Source organism: Mastomys coucha, unplaced genomic scaffold (assembly GCF_008632895.1).
Source record: "Mastomys coucha isolate ucsf_1 unplaced genomic scaffold, UCSF_Mcou_1 pScaffold12, whole genome shotgun sequence".
Classification (NCBI taxonomy): domain Eukaryota; kingdom Metazoa; phylum Chordata; class Mammalia; order Rodentia; family Muridae; genus Mastomys; species Mastomys coucha.
In genome coordinates, this window is record NW_022196894.1 from 36,398,337 (window position 1) to 36,421,682 (window position 23,346).

Sequence of the window (23,346 nt, forward strand, 5' to 3'; positions counted from 1 at the left end):
GAGACAGAGAGACAGAGAGACAGAGAGACAGAGAGACAGAGAGACAGAGAGACAGAGAGAGACCAGGAGAGGGAGAAAAACAAAGAGATGGAGAGAGGAGCAGAGGACCAAGAGAACTGAAATGGCTGAAATGGCTGGGTTATAAGGAATCAGAAGCTGGGGAAGAGAAGCCCAGCCCAGGAGCTGGAGAGGTTTAGGGTAGGGTGAGAGGGGTGAGAAGTGCTGGGAGGAGCCAGGACTTTGTAACAGGTACTTGCAATACTGAGAGATCGGGATAGTCAGCATGGATGACAAGTAGGCCCCACAGGTAGCCATTTGCCCTGAGTTTCTTTGGGAGCCAACACAGCTGTCTCAGGTGATTCTAGATTCTGTCAAGCTGATGACTAACACTAATGATTAGGGCACTAAACAGAGAGTGGCCTTTAAAGTCTGGGCCAGAAAGAAATACATGTGTAGAACTGGGATGGTGTCTTTTGCTTGACTTAGTTTTCTCATCTGTAAAATAAAACAATTCTGGTAGTGCCTCTCAGATGCCACAGGCCTCAGCTTAGTCCTCCGTGTCCCTCTGGGGCTCAGCAGATTATTTAACCTGCCTTGGTCATTTCACTGGGGTCTCTTTAAAAGCCATCTGCCTTCTCATGGGACTGGAGGACCATCCCACTTCTGTGGTGTCCTGTCTGTGGCTCTTGGTCCACAGGCCTTTTGATGGGTATGTAAAATGAGTAGGTGCTTCTCTAGAGGTTTAGAATGTTTGTTATATGAAGTTGAAAAGAGAGAGAGGAGGGAGGAGGGAGGAAGATTTGGGACAACTCTTTGTAGTGATGTCCCCATTCAAGGATGCTTAACTATATGGTAGAAAAACGGCAGTTTATTTGCCAATATAGTAATAGGTATTTAAGATAGTGTGTGTGTGTGTGTGTGTGTGTGTGTGTGTGTGTTGTATGTGTGTGTACGCATGCACAACATGAGGAAAGAGCTGTAGAAGAAATGAGGAGGAGAGTCCCCTTGGGTAGGACTTCAGAGTTGTGTTATCTGACGAGTACAGGACTAAGGACACTGAAATGAGACAGAAGGATCCTCGTTGCAGTATAAAAACTAAAGCAAGAGGGCAGAGCGCCATACTTTACCTCTGTTGGATATGTCAGGCATTCATGTGTATAGCTGTTCTCCCCATGTCTACAGTCCTACAAGTATTGATTCTGGGTTGTTTATAAATTTTGGAGCTGTGCATGATGGTATATTTCTATAATCCTAGTATTTAAGAGGTTGAAGCCAAAGAATTGCTATCAGTTTGAGGCCAACCAGAGCCCCATACCAAGATCCTGCCATACCCCAAATAAACTGTAAATGATTTCGGAGAATAGGAAAATTAACAAATGTAGACTCCAAGAATAAGGACGTTCTGTTGTATATCTTATTTAATATGGCCCTCTTTTGAATTTATATTTTCTCTTCTCCGCCTCCTTTATTCCTTCATGATGGAGAGTCACAGGGCATGGAGTCATAGTCCCCTTTGCTGCAAGCTTCTTAAACATCTCAGAGTCCCAGCCAAGACAGCTGTAAAGCACTATGACTTCTACCTCAGAGCTAGGCAGAATAGATCAACTTGCAATTGATTCCATTCAACGAATGACACAAAGGAAACCAGAAGGAAGGGTGTGGTAGGCTGTGGTGCGTGGGCTGTGAGCAAATGGTGACATATTCTCGGGAATTTTGGTCAAGGTTATTTTATCTTCGGGGTATCAATATGTTCAATAGTGCATATAAGAAGCAATAGGACTCCAGGCATGATGGTGTTTGCTTATAATCCCAGGACTCAGGAGGTAAGAACAGGAAGTCACCCTCATCTACATAGTTCAAGGCTAGCCTGGAATAGGACCAAAACCTACCTGAGTTGAGAGAAGGTTTATATTAATGCTAAGTCCTGCTTGTCATTGGAAAACCCTCAGAAAATACAGGGGTCTGGACTGTTTTATAATGCTTAGTTGATGAATCTGATTTCAATGGTATGTCTTGATTATTGCAGAACCAAGTTGTTTGTTTGTTTGTTTGTTTCATTCAATTGTATCTAGCTTTCTAATCAGTGGGCTTCTAGCTCCTTCTCAAAAGCACTGGAAGTGCAACCTCTATGGAAAATAACATAAGATGTTTTCAAAAGGTGAAAATAGAAGTTCTACTTTGTGAAAACATCTACGTGGAGGGTTATCAGGGTTATAAAGAGCCATCTGCAGAGCCATGTTCACAGCAATATCATCCACTATCCCAATTATCCAAAATTAGACAAGCAGGGGAAGCAGCTCAGATGTCTGTCAGCAGATGGGAAGATAAATTGTATGTGTGTGTGTGTGTGTGTCGTGTGTGGTTATACAACATTCAAATTGGAAAAATATATATGTATATACACATACATACACATAGATGGATAGATAGATAATAGTAGACAAAGAAACAGATTATTTGTGACTGTCATATCACACAGCAAGGAATTCTTGTCATATAACACAAGATTAACAAACCTTAAAGATGTAATATTAAATAAACAGGCCAACCACAAGAAGGTCAGTGTATTTTGAAGTAGTCAGACTCACCGAGGCAAGCAGCGGAGTGGCATCTTCAGGGGTGAGGGAAACAGAGAGCAAGGTGGTTGTTTAATGGGTGTGGAGATCCATGACACATACCAACATCTCCAGAGGTCTGTCTCTCATAACAACGTGAAGATATTTCTACACTGTAAACTTAAAGACGGTCAAAAGAGTAAACCTGATGCACTTCTTTCTATGTTGACCATCAAACTCAGGACCTTGCATATGATATGCATGTGCCCTACCATTGAGCTAAATCCTCAGCCTTTGGTGTTTTGAGTCAGGGCCTCCCAGTGTAGGACAAGCTATTCTCCTATCTCCAAAGTGCTAGGATTATAAGTATCCAGCATATATGTGGTTATATGTGGTTCTTTTTATTTTTTTACTTATTCACTTTGCATCCCACTCATTGCCCCCCTCCTGGTCACCCCCTTCCACAATCTTTCCCCACCTTCCCTTCCCCTTCTTCTCTGAGCAGGTGGGGGGCCCCCTCTAGGTATATTCCCCATCCTAGTCGGAGGATCTTGTGAGTTTGAGGTCAGCCTGGTCTAAGCCTGATCAGCAAGTTCCAAGATAACCAGAGCTACATAGAGAGACCTGATCTCTAAGAACGACCTAAAACAAACAAACAAACAAACAAACAACAACAAACATGTGTTGGGGCCAGAAAGAAAGAAAGAAAGAAAGAAAGAAAGAAAGAGAGAGAGAGAGAGAAAGAAAGAAAGAGAGAAAGAAGTTCTAGCTTCATGCGTCATGGTTAGTCACTTTATAGCTCATAAGAGTTTGGTTGTTCGTTAAAGATAAACTCTTTTCTTACTTGTCTCTTCTTAGGTGTTGTTGACCAAGTGTCCAAGTCAGTGAAAGAAAAGGCATCGCTGTCCTGTGGTTACAACTTTCCTCCTGAAGAGGAGTCCCTAATGAGAATCTACTGGCAAAAAGATGACAAAATGGTGCTGTCTGTCATCGCTGGGGTACTAAAGGTGTGGCCCGAGTATAAGAACCGGACTTTATATGACAACACTACCCACTCTCTCGTCATCCTTGGCCTGCTCCTTTCAGATATGGGTACATACAAATGTGTAGTTCAAAAGTATGAAAGAGGAGGTTTTGAAGTTAAACACTTGGCTTCTATGTCGCTCTTCATCAAAGGTTGGTAAGATTCTCTGGTTTACTGATTTCATAATATCCTTAAGGGAGCATGTCTATTGATGGGGGTGACACTTTTAGCAGAGAAGGACACGTCTCACTTCATATCTGAGGGTTGAGTCTCTAGTTCTACAGAACAACTGATTGGTCAAGGTGGAAACCTCTATCAATGCAGTTTTCTTGTAGTTGGGATCATCCAAAGTGACAGTAACCATCCCAGGCACTATAATGGCCTGTAATGTAATGCCTTCTGACACACAGGAGCATAACCGTGATATGAAGTGGCTGTACTGTGACCTGTACTTGAGAAGTGCCTATCTTATTGTGGGTAACAAGTTAATTAGGTCACATATTTTTCACTTTTCTGAGTAATTTGCATTCCTGCCTTTGTTCATACCATATACTTACCCTTCTCCACTAAAAGTGAGTCATCTGAGATATAAAGAGCCAGTCTTTTTTTGAGAGATTTACTTTGTTTTAACAATGTATATGTTCACAGCAGCCACAACAGCCACAAGAAGGTATTGGATTTCCCCAGGAGCTAGAGTTATAGGCAATTATGAGCCACCCAATATGAGTGCTGGTGAACAAACTTGTGTGTTCTGCAAGAATGAGTGCGCTTTTTTTTTTTTTTTTTTTTTTTTTTTTTTTTTTTTTGATATTTCGAGACAGGGTTTTTCTGTATAGCTCTGGTTGTCCTGGAACTCACTCTGTAGACCAGGCTGGCCTCGCGAACTCAGAAATCCGCCTGCCTCTGCCTCCCAAGTGCTGGGATTAAAGGCATGTGCACTGCCCGGCCAAGAGTGAGCTTTTAAGAGTATGTACTTGACTGCTGAGCCATCTCTTTAGTTCCAAAGGGCTAATCTTTAGATAATTCAGTCTTGCAAGACCTTCAAAGTAGTTCCTCTAAACTTTTTTCCCTTGCAGAAGGGTTAGGGAAAAAAGTTGAGGCTGCTGTAAGCTCAGTCAGACAGGAAAAGGTGGCTCTTACTGAGCTAACCATTTCTTAGAAAAGAAGCACAGAAACGAACAAACATGAGTTGTGACTGAGAACATTAGGTCGGCAGATTTGTTACCCCAGGTTAAAAACCCTGTGATGTCTGGTTAGAAGAAACAAAAGTAACATTTTTATGTTGACCATCTGAGTAGTAATTCAATTGAGTGGTATTAAGGTAATAAGTAGAAAATAATAATGCCAACTATAAATAGCTCAGGAACACATCAAACTTTATTTAGGAACAAGGCTCATTTTTTTTTTATTTCCCCTTTGTTTTAGTTTTGTTTTTTTGAGATAGGGTCTCACTTTGTAGCCTTAACTGGCTTGGAGTCTAGCCTCAAACGCACAGAGATTCACCACCAAGGAATTTTTGTTGTTGTTGTTTACAATGACTTCCTCTGTAACCAAATTCAGCGTTTTCCCTTTCCTGGAAACTACCCACTGTATTCTTCTCTCATTTCTCCTGCTCTCCCTGGGCGTTTTTAGAAGCTTTCCTTGACAGTGTGGCTTAAATGAGAACATCTACCTAAATATAATCCTGTGTGTCAGGCTCCGTGCCAAGTGATGTCTAGTAATGGTGTCATTTCAACCCTTCAGCCCTTGAATGCACGGATTATTAACCCATCTACAAACTAAGACTAAAAAACAAGGAAGTGGTCCACTGTCACAAGGCAAATCTCAGCTTAAAAGCCTCTCTTGATAGCCACTGACCTCTGCTTAGACAAGCTCTGTGGTACTCAGACTTCCATAACAAAAGCTCAGTATGTGGACTGGAGTGGAGGAATTGATTGTCACAGGAGAGGGGAGGAGTTAAATCCCTAAAGTCCGAGGCTTAAGAAACAAGTGGTAGGGGGTTTCCACACTTGACTCTAAGTCTACTTTAGTATCTTACTGGAGGTCAAATATTCAAATGAAATCAACTCCAAGAAGCCTCCTTGTCCCTTAAAATGTCAGAGTAGGAATTAATAAAATGTACTGGCTATGATTACAGATTTAATATTGTATAGTTTTATCTGAGTACAAGCCTTTTTTTTTTTTTTTTTTTTTTTAGAAAATGAGAAAGAGCCTTACTCTGAAACCCAGGGTGGCTTCGAACACATTAGATAGCCCAGGCTGACCTCACACTCCTCCTAAGTACATCTGCCTACAGGTGGGGTCCACCACGCTCAGCTAACCTTACTTTTTAAGAAGCAAGGGAGTATTGAACATGGACTTAAGGTGATGCATGAGTGCTGAGAACGAGAGGTTCAGGAGAGGCATGACCATGTGAGTGGGCATGTGTGGGCTAATGTCTGCTTTCTGGTTCTCAGGTTGAAGGGTGGCTTCACACATGTTCCTTACTAAATAAACAGAAAAAAGGAGCCACAGGTGTTCTTCTAGTATCAGGAGGAAAGGGAGGGATGAGAGAGGAGAAAGCGAGGATGGGTTCTGGTGTTGGGAAATGTGACTGCAGATGTCAGTTCTGCCACAGGGTTGTGAGTTCCCCAAATCTACTTATTTACAAGATTATAGACATCAATCGCTTCATGTTTGTGCTATTCTATCTATCTATCTATCTATCTATCTATCTATCTATCTATCTATCTTTTTTTTTTTTTTTGAGACAAGTTCTCACTATAAGCTTTGGCTAGCCTGAAACTTGCTATGTAAACCAGGCTGGCTTTAGTCATAGAAATCCACCTGCCTCAGCCTCCTCAGTGCTGGGACTAAAGGCCTGCACCACTCTGCCTAGTTTTTTTATTTTCTAACAGAGTCTTCACTCTATATTCCAGACTGGTCCCAAACTTGTAGAGTTCAAGCAATCTTTCTGTCTCAGCCTGTCCTACCACACTTTGGTCCATGGCCCTTTTAAACCTGAGTCTAATGTCCTAAGGAAATCATAAAGAGAATGATTTCCAGAAATAACTAGGAGGCACTCGATAAATATTGTCAGCCTTCTTTTCTCCTCTTACAATCGCAAGCATTACATCAATATTTCCCACACAAACCCATTTCTCTGCGCTCCTACCGACGTGTTCAGTTCAAAGCAGCTCTTTTACTAATAATGACTTATGGAGTCTTGCAAATGCAACCTTATTTTGTTAGTCTCACTGAACCTTGACAATTTATTTAACATATACCTAAGCACACAGACCTGTACCCGTGTCTAACTGTATGCTTGTTCTTTCTCTAGTTGACTTCCCTACCCCCAATATCACTGAGTCTGGAAATCCATCCACCGACACTAAAAGGATTACATGCTTCGTTTCCGGGGGTTTCCCAAAGCCTCGGCTCTCCTGGTTGGAAAACGGAAGAGAACTAAACGGCATCAATACGACAGTTTCCCAGGATCCTGAGTCTAAACTGTATACCATCAGTAGCCAGCTAGATTTCAATGCAACATACAACCACACTATTGAGTGTTTCATTGAATATGGAGATGCTCACGTGTCAGAGAGCTTCATCTGGGAAAAACGTAAGCAACCTTACGCTGGAAAGTGCCTACTAGATAGGACCTACGAGTATAACCCAACAGCTCCACTTCAGAATGGAACGTATTGATTTTGATGGTAATGTTATCGTTTTAGACATACAGGATGCGTGATTAGGATTTACATCACTGGATAAGTGTAATAGTGATACTGCAAGACTAATTTTATTTTATTTTAGTAAATACTCTAACTTTTATAGGCAGGCCTAAGCCCTGCTAACCCTCTGTAGGCATTTTGCAATTTATGTAATGTTGTCTTTTTTGAAAGCACAAAATTTTGTCCTTCTCTCCCCCAACCCCTACTTGGGCATTTTGCTTTAGGTTACCTGTTCCTAGTGGTCCCCATGGTACCAAAAACGTTGGCTTCTTTGGGATGGATTTTTGTTTTTAGAACTACTGGTTGAATCTGGGTATGGGCAGAGCACTAGCTCAGCACACCCAAAGCTCTAGGTTTGATCCCACCTACTGGTTCATCCAGAGTAAAAAAACAGTAAAGTTATATGATAAAAGTCTTTGAGAATAATGCCCAGGGTGAAAAAATAGGTCATTTTGAGTCAATAATTTACTGTATAGATAGTAAGCTTGTAAAATTCCCTTTCTCTAAAAGTGAAAAAAACACAAGACGAAGAAATTCTTTTTATAATAATGGCAGGTTATCACAGAACTCAGATACCCGAAATGCACATCGAATTTGAATGGCTGAGTATACAGAAGTGCACTTGGGACTCTCTTCCAATCTTAGCCCCATCCTAAGGACATCTATGTGCACAGTACAGAAGCAATACTGTATGACAGTCTTTGGTACACATGCATTAAATATGCACTGTGGCCAGTTTATGCCTGCCTCTTTATTTATAGTTGAGATAGTTAGGGTGGCTTACATGTTCAGTCTAGTGTGTGATTTTTCTCTTCCAGATCTGAGATTGAATCTTTTAACTATTTTCCTTTGTAAGTAATAAGAAAATTTCCTGAAAACATTGGTCCCCAACATAAACTAAATTGTCTTGGCATGATTTCAACACTCAAAACTCAAATCTCAATCATGTTTTATGTTTTCTAATATTTTATTTTAAAATGTGTTGGCTCATAATGTGAAAATAGTCTCTTAATTCAGGGTCTATTTTTACTTTATAGCTCTATCACTAGTGAATTCTATGTTATTTTTAAAAGGTGGGGTTTATGTTGAGCTTAATATGTATTCATAGCTTGAATATAGTTTACTTTGGATGCTGTTTTGTAATGTGAAATTTAGGGCAAAAGTTGCTGGAACTTTTTTAGAAAAAAAATTCAGGTAGTACTCTAGACTTCTCGGGTCATACAGACTCTGTTGCTGTGCACACAAATATGTGCATACATGGTGTCTCCTTATGTAGCCCAGGATGGCCTTATGTAGCCTCATAATCTTCCAACTTCGGCCTCCTTATTTCTGAGACTAGAGTAATGAGCTACTGTGTCCCATTTAGAACTTTATTTTTTAAAACAGAAGGCAGGTCAGACTTGGCCCAGGCTTGGTTGCTCTGCCTACTTATGGAGTCTGTTTTTGTAAATGTAGAGTTTTTAAGGAAAGCTACAAATCTCACTAACCAGACAACCATCATCATTTGGAGTAAGAGTTAAGACAAGTGATCATTTATGAGATGAGTTTGGAGCTTAGTAGGCGGCAGGTAAGAAAGATCCAAACTCAGGCAGATAATGGAGGTGGGGCTTAGAATTGGGAGCCTTCTGATAGACGATAGGAAGTCCACGGAAGCTCACTGGGAGGTGGGAACAAGGAGGATGTGTCACGCTTGCTTAGGTGGCTATAGGTGCCACTCACTGCAGTGGTACATGTGGGCAGTAGATGATGTGCTTTAAGAACACAGTGAGGCTGAAAGAACTGGCTCAGCAGTTAGGAGCAAGGGCTATTCTTCCAGAGAAATTGTCTTTGATTTCCAGCACTTACGTGGTGGCTAGCAATCACCTGGAACTCCAGTCCCAGAGAAATCTGATGCCCTCTTCTGCCCTGTTGTGCCCAGACATACATGCAGGCAAAACCCATACACATAAACTAAAAATAAATAAATGTTAAAAAAAAAAAGAAAGAAAAAGAAAACAGTCAATTTAGTTTTCATCAGCTGGCTTCCAACCATTTTGTCAGCAGTTGGATCTATGATACATCTGGGGGTCCAGAAATGAGACAAGACATGGAATGTTCAAATTCAGAAATGAGACGGCATGTCAAGCTTTGGGTACAGGTTAGATGCTAAAGGCAGAGCATAACCACACAAACACTACAGAAACAATGACAGTTCGACACTGAGGAGAGGAAGCAGCGCCAGCAAAGAAAGATGAGAATAACCAACTGAGACAGGAGTGTGCATCACAGAAGCCAAGGACAAGGGAGTCCATGGTGCCAAATGTCCAAATAAGCTGAAAGCCAAACTTCATCCAGGAGGCTTGGTAACGGGGAAAATTGAAAATGAGTTAGTGTTCAATAATTTCTGGTAAGCCATTCCAGAGAAGCCAGAGAGGCAGCGTTGCTAATATTCCTGTCAAATGGTATCCCCATCCTTTCTTCAGGTGTTACTATTCCCAGAAAGATTGAAAACCAAATGACATAGCGGTTGCCCCAGTGAGGACTGGATGGCAGCAGCACACACCAACCTTCTTCTCCTCCTGCCTCAGCAGTCTTTAGATCCCTCTTTTGCTCCTCATGAGTTCAGAAGTTCATCAGAAGCTAGCCTACAAAAGTGATCTCCAGGATGATCCCTGAATACCAATTCTTAGTCATTCTTAGTTCTCCCAATCCTCCTAAACCTTAAGCCTGGAAGGAAAATAATCAATCAATCCATCTTGAAGAGAATATGGAGCACCTCCTGAACCTTAAGGCAGCTTCTGTGTGGAGAATGAGTGACGGTGGAGGATGTGAGGAGAACATGCAGGAGAACGGGAGGAGGCACAATAGAGCTAGAAGAGAAAGAAGTAGGTGTATCTAGATTATGACATCAGTAAGGCCTGGTCATATCAGCCACAGAAATGAGGCAAGAAGACAAGTTAGCTTTTATGGTTTCTCTGTAGAATCTTTTCTCACTCCAAGTTAGCTCAGTTGGTGCAAAAATTCAAGTTACCCCTTTTCATGTGCCATATCTATATCATTAGATATAGAATAGTGCAAGGGAATGCTATCAATTGTGTGTCCATGAGATGATCTGGCAAAGTAAAAGGTTCTCCACAGGCACATACTGAAGAGGTGTAGGATGGGAACCCAACAGCAGGAAGCACACCACAACTGATTATTTTCTTTCCACAGCTCCAGAAGCCCCTCCTTATACCAATAACACAATTATGCCTATCATGGCAGGATTGGGTACAGCAACAACAACAGTAGTCATCATCTCCATATTCTTCATCTTCTGCAAGAACAGTAAGTACTAGTTTTATTATCATGATCAGACACCATAAGTAAGTTTTATCTTCAGTATATCCGTCTGGTCTCTGCTCATATTTGCAGTAAATCTACAGCAACTTTAGATGCTTTTTTTTTAAACTGTTCTCATCATGTTCTGTCCATTCATTGTTAATATATATATATATATATATATATATATATATATATATATAATGTATATATATATAATATATATATCCTTGATCCCTACTGTATGCCTAGCATTCTTCTAGACATTCAAATTCCAAAGACAAGAAGTCGTTGCTCTTAAGATCCAGTCTGAGAGCTAACTAGAGTGACACACATCTCTAATCTCTGCACCCATGAGACTGAAACAGGAGAACAGAAAGCTAGAAACTAGACTGCGTTACAGAGAAACTTTGAGGCTGTGACAAGACCCTGTCTTAAAAAGGAAGGATGTCCCTGCGATTAATCCTGTCAGTTTCCCATGACTTTCTATATTCTTGGAGACACCAATGATTGCTGACTACTTTGAAAATATCTCTACTGTTGACATTCTCTAATCTTTGTATCTGGATGGCAAGGTTTTAAGGAAGAGCCTTTTTTTTGGAAGAGGTCATTAAGACTTGAGTTAGATGCCGTAAGTGGTTTTTTACCAATCCTCGTTTCCCCAAAATGCACTTTTGTATCAAAGATGGAGTAGTTGGTTAGAAGAGATTTCTAGGACACTATGGGTTTTAAAATTTGAGGACTTAGACACAGCCTGCCCTTAGTCTCTGCAACTGACCAAAACAGAGATTTCTATTTTAGACCTATGGTCATAATCACCCTGAAGCGATCAACTAGACTTAAGAGTCACATACACTGAGCAAATAAAATTAGAAGACCAACATCTGCTTTATAGCCTTCTTTATAACTTCATAACCTTCAGCATCCAAAATCAAAAGGTTAAAATTCAGATATCCCAGATACTATTGTAAGAAGGAACCAAAATGGAGTCATTTTGAATAAAACTGAAGTCCATTTTGAATAGGGAGTCAAAGAAAGTTTAAGTTCCCAAGACCTCCCTAAATGAGCGACATCTTGGTTGGCAAGTTGGGACATGAATGCTGGGCAAACCACCTTACCACAGTTGAACAAACCAACTAATAAGAACAAAATCCATGTACCACAAATAAATGTTCCTAGGAAAGACCCCTATCCCTGAATCATGATTGCTGGAAAATGTGCTTGGCATGGATGATTATGGCTTGTGGTTTTGATGCTTAAAAGCTCTATAGCCTTCTGTCCCAGGGTTGCAGTTAAGCTCCCGGGTCTGTTCTGCATCCTTGACCCATCAGTAGTGGCTTGGTTACAATGAAATTTTCTTTTCTGCACTCACTTGGTGTTTTGAGTTGTATTGGATCCAAGAGGACCCCATAACACTATGCTGTAGGGTAGGATACAAAACTTAGTGGACTCATAGTGTTTCTAGTACGAATTACTAGTCTCACTCTCCGGTTCTGTGTCTATCATGCTCACCACTACTAGTGTTGACATTGCTGGACCAAATAATACTTGGTTACAGTAGTATTCTAGAATATAAAGGGTGTTCCTCCACTTTCTCAGCCTCTTTCAACAAACAGCAATAAGAACAAAAAGTCTTTTAGGAATTACCAAATGTCACTGGAAATCAGGGGTGTGTGTGTGTGTGTGTGTGTGTGTGTGTGTGTGTGTGTGTGTGATGATGATGATGATTTATGGGCTCTTCATCTGTTTTTATAATTTGTTTATCTTCAAGGAAGCTGTTTCAGAAGAAGAAATGAGGCAAGCAGAGAAACAAACAACATCATTTACATAGCACCTGCAGAAGCATCAGCTGAACAGACTATCTGAAGGTAGCCATCTGCCTTCCTTTAGCTATGTGGGATACATGGTATTATGTGGTTCAATCGTCCTTTCAGCGCTGTGCTAGTTAATCTTTGGGACAACTTGACATGAGATAGAGTTAACTGGGAAGACAAAACCTTAAATGAGGATTTCTTTCCATCAGGTTGCCTATGGGTGAGTTTGCTGGCCATTTGCTAGATTGATGGCTGATGTGGAAAGGTCGAGACCACTATGTGTGGTGCTAGCCCTGGGCAGGGGCAAGTGATCCTGGGTGGTATACGAAAAAGAGCTGTTAATGAGAGGTGCCTAGTCTTACTACAACTTGATATGCCATGTTTGGTTGATGTCTGTGGGAGACCTGCCCTTTTCTGAACAGAAAGGGAGGGAGAGTGGATGGGGTGGAGGCAGAGGAAAAGTGGGGGAGAGGGTCTGGGAAGAGAGGAGGGAGGGAAACTATGGTTGGGATGTAAAAACAATAATAATATAAACATTAAATAAAAAGAGAGTACTGAGCAAATGATGGGGAACAAGTTAGTAAGTAGCATTCTCTGTTCTGGTTTTGTTTCTTACTTGAGCCTCTCCTCTGATTTACCTCAGTGATGGGGATTATACCCTATAAAGTGACGTAAACCTTTTCCTCCCCCAAATTGCCTTTATCACAGTAACAGAAACCTAACTAGGACAGAAATTGGTAGTAGGAGTGGGGTGTCATACTGACAAACCTGACCATGCTGTTTGGGGAAAGTTTGTGTCTGTGTTTAAAACTCTGGAAAAGCCATTGATGCTTAATGTTCAGTCCTAAATGGAATGTTCTGTGGAGCTTGGAAAATAAGACCTGTGAGATAAATTCAAATGACGAAGGCCTGAATTGTGAAATTTCAAAGGAAGTATATGGGTCTCTCGTACATTTTACAGGGTGTGTGTATGTGTGTGTGTGTGTGTGTGTGTGTGTGTGTGTGTGTGTGTATGTGTGTTATTTGTGTTAAGAATATGTGGTCTCTGGCCTGCTGGGGCTTAAGAGTCAGCTGTGATTAACAAAAGCTCATCATCACTACAATGAAACCTTTGCTATCCTGGGACAATTGATTCTGGTTAGTTGGAGCTGAAAAATCAACTGTGATTAAGAAACCAGTATAACTGAGCTGAAATCTATGGAGAAGCATCTCCCTGGGCTCAGCACACAGATGCTATGGTCCATGGGGGTTGTGGGGGGAGAGGGGTCAAGATTGGATCTCAAGCTGGTAGCAGAACTTGGTAGTCTCCCATATGGGGGACTGGTTTTGGAAGCATGAAGGAGTCATGGAGAGCAGCTGAGGCTTGGCATTGTGAGAGGCCACTTGCGAAGGCGAAGGCTCAGTTGCAGCAATGACCTCAGATAACGGAGATCCCAGCACCATGCACCACGGAATGACCAAGGACAGTAGCAGGAGTAGAGCGAAGCTGGCTTGAACCTATCCGATATGCTTCGTGTGCTGCAGAGAGTGGAGATAGAGCTCCTCAAGCCCCTTGGAGCTCAGAAGATCCTGAGAGAGTCCATAACACTGAACGCCGAGTGTTTTTACTGTGGACCTCTGGTTCTGCTTTGATCTGATTGTAATTGTATCCTGGTTCTCCTCTTTTGGAATAAGAAGAATGTGTCTTGGTTTCATTTTTGTTTTTAGTTATTTGATTGTTTTTAGATTATAATAGCATCATTTCCTCCTTCTTTTTCCTTCCTAAAAAATCCTCCCATATACCCCTTCTTGCCCTTTCAAATAAATCCCAGTGGCGTGTCTGCTACCCACCTCAATGGTTTATGTTCTTGAATGAAAGACACACACACACACAGCCCTTATATTTTAATATGCCATAAGCTGCACAATAGCTGGGCCACTGCCTAATCTCCATGTGCTTATTCCCGAGTTACTACTTACTAAATTCTATGTTCTATCTTGGCCGATCTAGACCTGCTTGGGCGCCCTCTGGGCTGACTCCTTCACATGGCGTTTGGTTATGCCTCTCTGTCCTGCACTCTCCTCAGGCATGGCATCTCTCCTCTCCTCCACACTCTCCTAGCCTGACAGATCTCTTCTTTCTCCCTCTCTGCCAGGTCCCAACCCTGGGAATCCTAAAAGCCCGCTTCTGTCTGTCCTCCCCAGCTATTGACTGTTGGCATCTTTATTTACCAGTTAGAACCAATTGGGGAGCAGGTTCGCAGAAGCTACGTGCATATACGCTGTGTAAGCAGTTTTTTGGGGAACATAATTAGGATTCGTAATACAAACAGCTACAGTCCTTGACTATGTTGCCAGTAAGGGCCATACCTGGCTCCATGGCTATGCAGTGGTAGAGGTCATTGTTGATGTCCGTGGTTCTTATTACCACTAGAGAACATGGGGACATAGAGTCCCTGTCCTGTTATTGATTGTAGGGTCAGTGTATCTCTGTCTGGTTGTTGTCATCTATATTGAATACCATCTGTAGTATGTGAATAGTCTCTAGGGATAGCTATTCCTTCAGAGTAAGGGGTCTGAGCATTTAAGCATAAACAACAGTCCTGTGTTAAGTCCAGGAATGAGGAGTTAAGAGGCTGGAAAGTGGCTTCTGATAACTGCAGGGGTCCTGATGTGGGTGATGAAGTGGGTAATACAGGATATGAAAGGGTTTTAGGAAGTAGTTGATTAGATGAAGTGAGACTTCACTGGAGTGAAAGGGGGGGTGGTGGGTCCTGATGAGAGAGTGATGGTGGGCAGAGGCAGAGGTTAGGGGGCATGACTGGTTTAGCCTCACTCATACCTTGTTGAGGCCTTAGAGGACCATGGGTCTCTTAAGGCAACGTTGGAGCAGTTGGACAGTAAATAGGAGTCCTGGATCATAAGCAGAGATATAAAGTCTTAGTCCCCACATCTTACTGGTAGGTCTAACCTGCCTTCTTGTCAGTTGCCATGAATTTGCTGGCAAGGTCGTTGCAGCTCTTCTGTAAAGTCTTTAACATTTCACCTGATCTTGTTTGTCTTCAGCAGTATATTCAGGGATAGCTGGAAGCACAGGGAGATGGGGCATCAAAGCTATCAAGATGTTGGCAGTGAGAAGCTTGGGCAGCCTCCCTCGTGGCTTTATCAGCTAGACTGTTTCCTTAGGCTACTTCTGATGTCCCTTTTGCTGCCTGGGGCAATGAATTATGGCCACTTTGAGAGGAAGCTATAGTGCCTCTAATAAAGGAAGGGTTTTTTTTTGTTTTTTGTTTTTTTATGCTTTTTCCTTCAGCAGTCAATAATCCCCTCTCTTGGTACATGGACCCATGTATATGAGCCATAGCCAAGGCATATATACCTGTTGTTGGTGTAGATGTTAGTTATGGCCCCTTTTGTCAGTTGTAAAGCCTCAGTTAGAGCTTTTAGTTCAGCTTTCTGGGCTGAAGTTCCTGGTGGTAAAGCATTTGCCCAAACAACAGTGTCTAAGTACCCTACTGCTGCCCCTGCATACCTGATTCCATTCTGGATGAAGCTGCTCCCATCCGTGAAGTAGATACATTCCATGTCTGGCCAGGGTATGTCAGTCAAGTCTGGCCTGATGTTCTGGACATGCCCCAGAACTATAGAGCAATCATGCTGCATGTCTGAGGATGGGTCAGATAGCAGTGTGGCTGGGTTTAGGGCAAATGATGGGTTATATTTTATGTGTGGGGGATTCAAAAGTAGAGCCTGAAAGTGGACTAGTCTGGTGTTGGACAGCCACCAGCTGGGTGGATTCTTGAGGGTCCACTCCATGGCATGGGGGTGGTGGTGGTGGTGATAAGTTCTTGCCCCATGTTTATTCTGTCAGCATCCTTGACTAGCAGGGCAGTGGCAGCTATGATCTGGAGGCAGGCTGGCCATTCTTGGGCCACCAGGTCCAGCTCCTTAGATAAATAAGCCATAAGTCTTATTCAAGGTCTCAAAGTTTGGATGAGCACTCTCTTTGTTATCTTCTCTTTCTTTCTTTCTTTCTTTCTTTTTTTTAAGAACATTGTTAGTCTCAAGATCGGGTCTCAGTGTTTTGTTTTGTTTTTTAATCTATTTATTATTATAAATGACTACACTGTAGCTGTCTTCAGACACACCAGAAGAGGGCATCAGATCTCATTACAGATGGTTGTGAGCCACCATGTGGTTGCTGGGATTTGAACTCAGGACCTTCAGAAGAGCAGTCGGTGCTCTTACCCACTGAACCATCTCTCCAGTCCTATCTTCTCTTTCTTATCCACATGCAGGTGGGGAGGTTTGTGAATGTCTGAGAGGGCCAGGGCTGGCACCTCTAGTAAGGCTTTTCTTTTCTTTTTTAAAAGATTTATTTATTTTTATTTACATGAGTGCACTGTAGTTGTCTTCAGACACACATCAGAAGAGGGCATCGGATCCCATTACAGATGGTTAGGAGCCACCATGTGGTGGCCCCTGGTCTCATTAACTACAGCCTTCAACCCTGTAAATGATGGGTAGATAAGCACTTCCTCCTCAGGCCAGCCTGTTTTGTAGGCGGGCCATTCATTCCTGCAGAAGATGGTTAGTTTGCAGGGACAAACAACCAGACCTGAGACTTCTGCCCAAGGCAAAAAAGTCCCTAAAATAGTTGAGGATCAAGCCCAGTGGGGTGCTTTGTGCCTGTCCCATCCTAGGTGTTAAAGAAAAATTTGTACGAGAGACAAAAAAGCACAAACAGAATACACACACAGACAGAAACAGAAGGACTTTCCCTGGAGAACAAAAACAAACCGAAAGGCTGTCTCAGACAGTCGTCCTCCCTGCGCATAAGAGACCCACAGACCCACAGCTGGTTCAGAAATCGGATGAGAACTAGCAAGTTCTGCTTCTGATAGAGCTTTGGAAGCATCCTCCGTTGCCCCTCGCCAGGTGACAAAGTATGAATCTGCTTTGTTCCTCTCGGCATCCAGATTATACCAGAAACAGAAACACAGAGATGGACAAGACAAAAGACAACTGGGTGCCTGGATTTACCAACTGGAAAGATACTCCACTATTTGGGTTGGGGGTCTCGAGTGAATCCTGGTTGAGACCCCAAATGTAAACATCTATGATTCGCTGAAGAATGATACCCCAGACTCAAATAGTATGCAAAAGTAAAGAGCATTTTATTCTGCAGTTCACCATGTGGTGGTCTACTACCTGTCAAGAGGGAGACACTCAGCTGCACTTGAAGGCCCAATTTATAGCATATTAGGGGAGTTCCAGGGAGGGATAGGTGACCTTTATTTTAATTGGTTGGCATAATCTCTAATGGTGTGGGAGTCTTTGGGATTGCGTGGGGCTCTAGGGACATTCCAGAACCATTGCTGGGGTGGAGGGGGCAGGGCAGGGGGCTAGAAATTATTGTGAGGAAGCTTGGAAATTGTTACTGACTCATTGCCCTTGCCTCAGGCCAGGTGGCAGGGCAGCTTATGATGGAGGAGCAGTTTCTGATTGACTGCCCGCGGCCTGGTGTTGTTCCCCCACCCCTAGCCCCTGTAACTGACTTACCTGGGCTTGCACAGTTACGGGAAATAAATCTAGCCCTAGTCTTCTGGACTGCCAGTTTGAAGCACGTCATGGAGTCAGCCTGTCTCACTCCTCTCACCTGGTGGCGGGAGCACAAGTGAGCCAGTTCCGAGGGGGTGAGCTCCAGAGGGCTGGCCTTACCATGTGTGTGCCATGAGGTGGCCCTGGGCACAGGGGTGATGCCCTCTGCCCCCCTTTCCCTTCTCCAGGCAAGTAGTTGAAAGAGCTGGCCCCAGTGTCATGAGAGAAGGAAAGCTAGCCCTACTCCTAATTTGGGTGAGCAGACTCTACACTTTGCCTGGGCAACACACTGAAGCTGGCCCTGATGGTAAAGGCACAGGCGAGCCAGCCCTGAGTGTGGGAGAGAAGAGCTAGCTCAGCCCCTTGCCAGCTGCAACACTTGGGAGAGTGGGTCCTGCATCTTGTCTGGGCAGCACAGTGGAGCTGGTTCTGGAGGTGTGAGTGCAAGTGAGCTGACATGAGAGTGGGAGAGCTCTCATGCCAATGGTAGGTAGCACTGGGTGGCCTAGCTGGAGCTGATGGGCTGACCAGGTCAGCTACCGCCCTGGCCCAGATCCAGGGCTTTGAGTTGGCATGCTCCTAAATCTACATCATCTGTGAACTGTTGGGACATGTGAAAGGGGCAGCAGTCCTGCTGACCCAAAGCTGCAGGATCTCCATGACACAGGGCAACAACAGGGTAACTGGGAGGAGTCCTGGGGATGATCCATTATTGATGGTGTCACGGAAGTCAGAGGCCTTGAGCCGGACCACTCATTGCAATGAACATTCGCAAGTGAAGATGTATGGACTGAAGGGTATGCTGTGAAGCACACTGCTACCAACACACTACAGCTTCCATGACAAGACGTTTTCTATGCTTTTAATTGTGTGTGTGTGTGTTTATTACTCCGAGGGTGAGGTTGCAAGGACAGAGGGCAGATATGGGGGGATGGGAAGATGAGTGGGACTGGGGTACATGATGTGAAACTCACAAAGAATCAATAAAAATTTTTTGTTTTTTTTTTTTAAAAAGTTGCTTTGGTTTATGGTGTCTCTTCACAGCAATAAAACCCAAAACTAAGACACCCTCCTTGTCGGCTAGTTCAGTATCTTCTGCTATAAGACACTCCTCTGGCGCTGGGCGGTGGTGGTGCACACCTTTAATCCCAGTACTTGGGAGGCAGATTTCTGAGTTGGAGGCCAGCCTGATCTACAGAGTGAGTTCCAGGACAGCCAGGGCTACACAGAGAAACCCTGTCTTGAAAAAAACAAAACAAAACAAAAACAAAAAACAAACAAAAAAACTAAAAACAAAACAAAAACAAAGACACACTCCTCTGAGTTCCTGAAGCGACTGACATTTGGCCGAGACCCTGATCTGAATGCCCACTTTTCCTGGCATCTCTCACTACTGATGAACACAACTTTGGGTTACCTGTACAAATACACTATCTTTGAGTTCTCTCTTTCTTAATGACTCAAGCTGCTGATAAATCACTGGGCCAAATCTCATTTAAAATTATCCTGTCATGTCATTTTCCCATCCAGAAACTCAGAAGAGACCCAGGGCCTGCAGAAGCTCCAAAGCTTCTGACTCTACAGTTAACATATCTACATCTCTCCTCATCATTCCTCATGACATGGTTTCCAGTCACTTCATTTGAAATAACTAGATACCAAAGAATGAAGAAAAAATTAAGATTTGGATTTAGTCCTATAACGACACATAAAGTACGTCACTTTACTGCTCAAGTCCTAAATGCTCTTTCAGTTAATGGAGTGAATGTAGCATTAACTTCTGTGAAAATTGCAGATAATACGTATCAACTTTGTATTCCCTAAAACTCCAGTCTTTTATGAAAGAGAACAATGGAACTTTGAAATCTGAGGCTGAACTGAATATGGTGGTACACAGCTGTGATGCCAGCACTCAGGAGGATCTCCGTAGGTTCAAGGCCAGCCTGGTCTACATAGTGAATTCTAGGACAGGCAGGATTATAATAGTGAGATCTTGTGTTGAAAACTAAACAAAAAGTATAGAAATTGATAAATAATGTTCTATTGTTTTTGCAGGGTTACTATTTCATCTTATAAAAATAATGTGTGTGTAAGCTCTGTCTATCTCCTTTTATGGTTCTCAGAGGTTGAGTGGTGTGACTGATCTCTTTGTATTAGAGTTGGTTGTTTCCACTATTGTGGGTCTGTGGTGAGGCAGAACATCATAGTGAGAGTACAGTGAGACAGAGCAGCTCTCTTCAGGTAGGAGGAAACATCTCTCCAGGCCATGGTCCCCAGTAAACTGCTTCCTCCAATTTGGCCCCATTTCCTACTTATCACCATCTCCAGCAATGCCATCATAGTAGGACTATGACAAACTCCTCAGAGTTCCTTGGCTTCTCACAAGCCTGCCCACTGGCAACCAAGCCTTTAACATAAGAGCCTTTGGGAGAGCATCACATCTACAGTCGTCATACAGGTGAAAAACGAACCAATAATCAATTTAGATGATGACTACTACTGCTCTGTCCCACAGTGGCCTAGCTGCATGTTTGCCAAAGCAGTCTCAAATTCCCTTCCTATTTCCTTTTCATTTAAACACATTACTCCTTGGAACACCTTTCCACAGTGTTCCTCTCTTTCATTTCTGTGATGAAGAGTTTCCCTAACTTACACCTAGCTGTATTCTGGCCAGTCTGCCATACTTCAGAACCAAGTCACAAATCTAACTTTCTCCATAATGCCTTTTGTGTCATCTTGTTGAGATCATGCAGCTCCATTTATCTACTTTAGTACATCACATACTATTTGGGTTTATTTTCGGGTGTCCTGTGTCATATCCTTTTCCAGACTACAAGCTTGTAAACAAAAGCAACCATATCTAAGATCTTTACCACCCACACAGTAGATCATCTAGACTAAACAATCATCTAGACTAAACAACATGTGGTTGTTTGGTGTACCTGGTACTTAATAAACATTTGCTTGGTGAATAGTTACTACATTTCATATAATAAAAATTAGGCTATTTTAGTATTCTTTAGTTATCAAGATTAATATTATGCTACCTCAAGTTAAATATAGTTGGCCTCAACATTTAAAGCTTAGTATTTTTCTCTCTTGCAAAAATTAGAGTTGAAACATTCCTTTCTTTCTTTTATTTCCTCAGGTTTCACCTACATTTGCAACTGACCTCTTCTGCAAACGTCTTCAGAAACCTAGCACTACCCAACCATGTCCTGCAAACGTGCTCTCCAGGTGCAGCCTCTCCAGTGGTTTGCAGAAGCACTGAGAGGAATGTAATGCCTACCACAATAGTTCTGCTGACTCTGAGAAAGTAGTTTAGAGACCGAATTCTTTGGTAGGGATATTAGGGAAGACTTGCACATCTGCCAGCACCCCCTCCTCCTCCTTCACAGACACACACACACTCTCAGTGTCTTAAGATAGGGTTTTACCTTGTTGCCCACACTGAAAAAGAATTGCTCTGTGGCCGAGGCAGGATTCAAGCATGCATCAATTCTCCTGCACCAGTTTCCTGAGTGCTAGAATTCCAGGAGTGAGCTACTGCACAAAGCAGAACAATAGCTGTTCCGATGAAAACACTGAGATTCCCGGAGGGAACCTGAATTATGAAGGTGAGTCAGATCCAGATTTCCTGGCTCTACCACTCTTAACATGTATCAGTTAGACTTCCAAGCTCTGAACTCACAGACAGGCTCATTTAAAATGCTTTTAATAAGCAAAAGGCTTTGTTAGTACAGACAGAGCTCAGAATATTGCTTACTGGCAGTATTTGACTAGCTTCTATTTTGTCTGTTTGTTTGTTTTTTTAAGGCCTACTGGCCCTAGCGTAATTTGTAGGAAACATATTGGTATGTATACCCATTTGAGGGTAATAAAAATGCTGGTAATTTTCAGCCAGCATTTTCCAGGTATTTTCCTTTTCATCCTTTCATTTCCTCAAGAGAAAATAGAATCAACCAAAATTAATTGCTTTTGTCATCTAAGATGTATGGCTTTCATACTTCAAAGCAAAAGTCAAGTTGGAGGCACAGTTCGTAACTTACTAGTTCATATTGGACTTGCAATGTCTTTAGGCAACTTTGCCCTTTTGCATAATACTTGATATAGTTCTCATTTAAAATGAGATTATTTAATAAGTAATAATCTGTCCTCACATAAACAACTTAAGTGATACACTAGCCTTACACAAAACTTCCTCAGATCCCTGGAAGTGGCTTTTGCTCTTTGCTATAGATCTGCTACAGTGAAACTGAAAAATAAAATGTCCATCAGACACAGTAGCACACGCCTCTAATGTCAGCACTGAGGATGCTGAGGCAGGAAGACTGAACTCCAGGTAACATGGACTAGATAGTAAGACCCTGTCCCCCGAAGGAAGGGAAAACAAGAAATAGCCAACTGCTGCGTCTATACTGAAGGTCCCCTTTTCTGTAATCCACAGCCTACTAGGCCAGCAGTGAACTTAAGTAAAGACAATCAGATATTCTTGTCTGAATTTGGAGTTGGACATCAAAAGGCACCCAAACTTCTCAATGGAGCCAGAGTCTGTTGTACTGTCCAACAAACAGGTCCATTTTTATGTGGGTGCTCTCAGAACCAAGTCACTAAAGAAAACAAAGTGGTGGACTGACAAAAAGCTAACAAGACACTGAAAGCAATGACAAAGAAAAGCGAGTGGGGAGGGAGCTGCTTCATTTAGTCAGACTTAATGATGACTAGGCTGAGCAAGAGACCTCAAAAAAGGATTAGTAACCAAAAAAGGATCAACTGAAGGAGGTATTTAGAAAAGTAAGTTATATTAAATTATTGATTGCTACATTTGATAAGCGTTAGTTGTTTTTTAGAGTTATACCTTGGTTTTATTACTCAGGTATTTTTCTATGGTAAAGTAAAATTATTTTTAAAAACAACTCTTTAGTTTTATAAATTTTAAAGATTTTGCTCATGTTATTATGAATAAAACAATGAACAGAATGGATATTTGCTAATTTGTCAATTTATAAGTGAGGTAATTATAAGAGACATAATTTAGGAGTATGGTTCTAACACATAATTCACTATGCCAATATACCAGTGCAGAGGCACTATATTTATTATGATATAGGCACTGTGTTAACATTTTGGCTGGAAAAAAAAAAAATCACACACACACTCTCTCCCTTACCAACACAGAAGACTTTTGTAGCCACCCAAACTGTGGGAACGTCCCCAGCCAGGCAGAAAGCAGTTACTCCTGATGGACGCATAGTTCCACTAGTTCTGCTCTATCATCTCCCCAGGGAAAGGCTCATTCCCATAACTGACCAACTAGCTACAAACTGAGTTCAAGCAACTCCTTGTGTAATGAATTTGTT

At 42.3% G+C, this 23,346-nt stretch overlaps 1 protein-coding gene across 2 annotated transcripts in view; it reads left to right on the plus strand.

The window, feature by feature from the left end:
• Cd80 (CD80 molecule) overlaps positions 1-22,966 on the plus strand; it is a 36,397-nt gene extending 13,431 nt beyond the window's left edge. For both annotated transcript variants that reach the window (XM_031363863.1, XM_031363864.1), the window contains exons 3-7: positions 3,414-3,731; positions 6,899-7,180; positions 10,485-10,598; positions 12,364-12,460; positions 21,135-22,966. In XM_031363863.1, coding sequence (XP_031219723.1) covers positions 3,414-3,731; positions 6,899-7,180; positions 10,485-10,598; positions 12,364-12,458 — 809 coding nt within the window. In that variant the 3' untranslated portion in view covers positions 12,459-12,460; positions 21,135-22,966. The remainder of the gene's footprint in view (positions 1-3,413; positions 3,732-6,898; positions 7,181-10,484; positions 10,599-12,363; positions 12,461-21,134) is intronic.
• Positions 22,967-23,346: the final 380 nt, after the last annotated feature.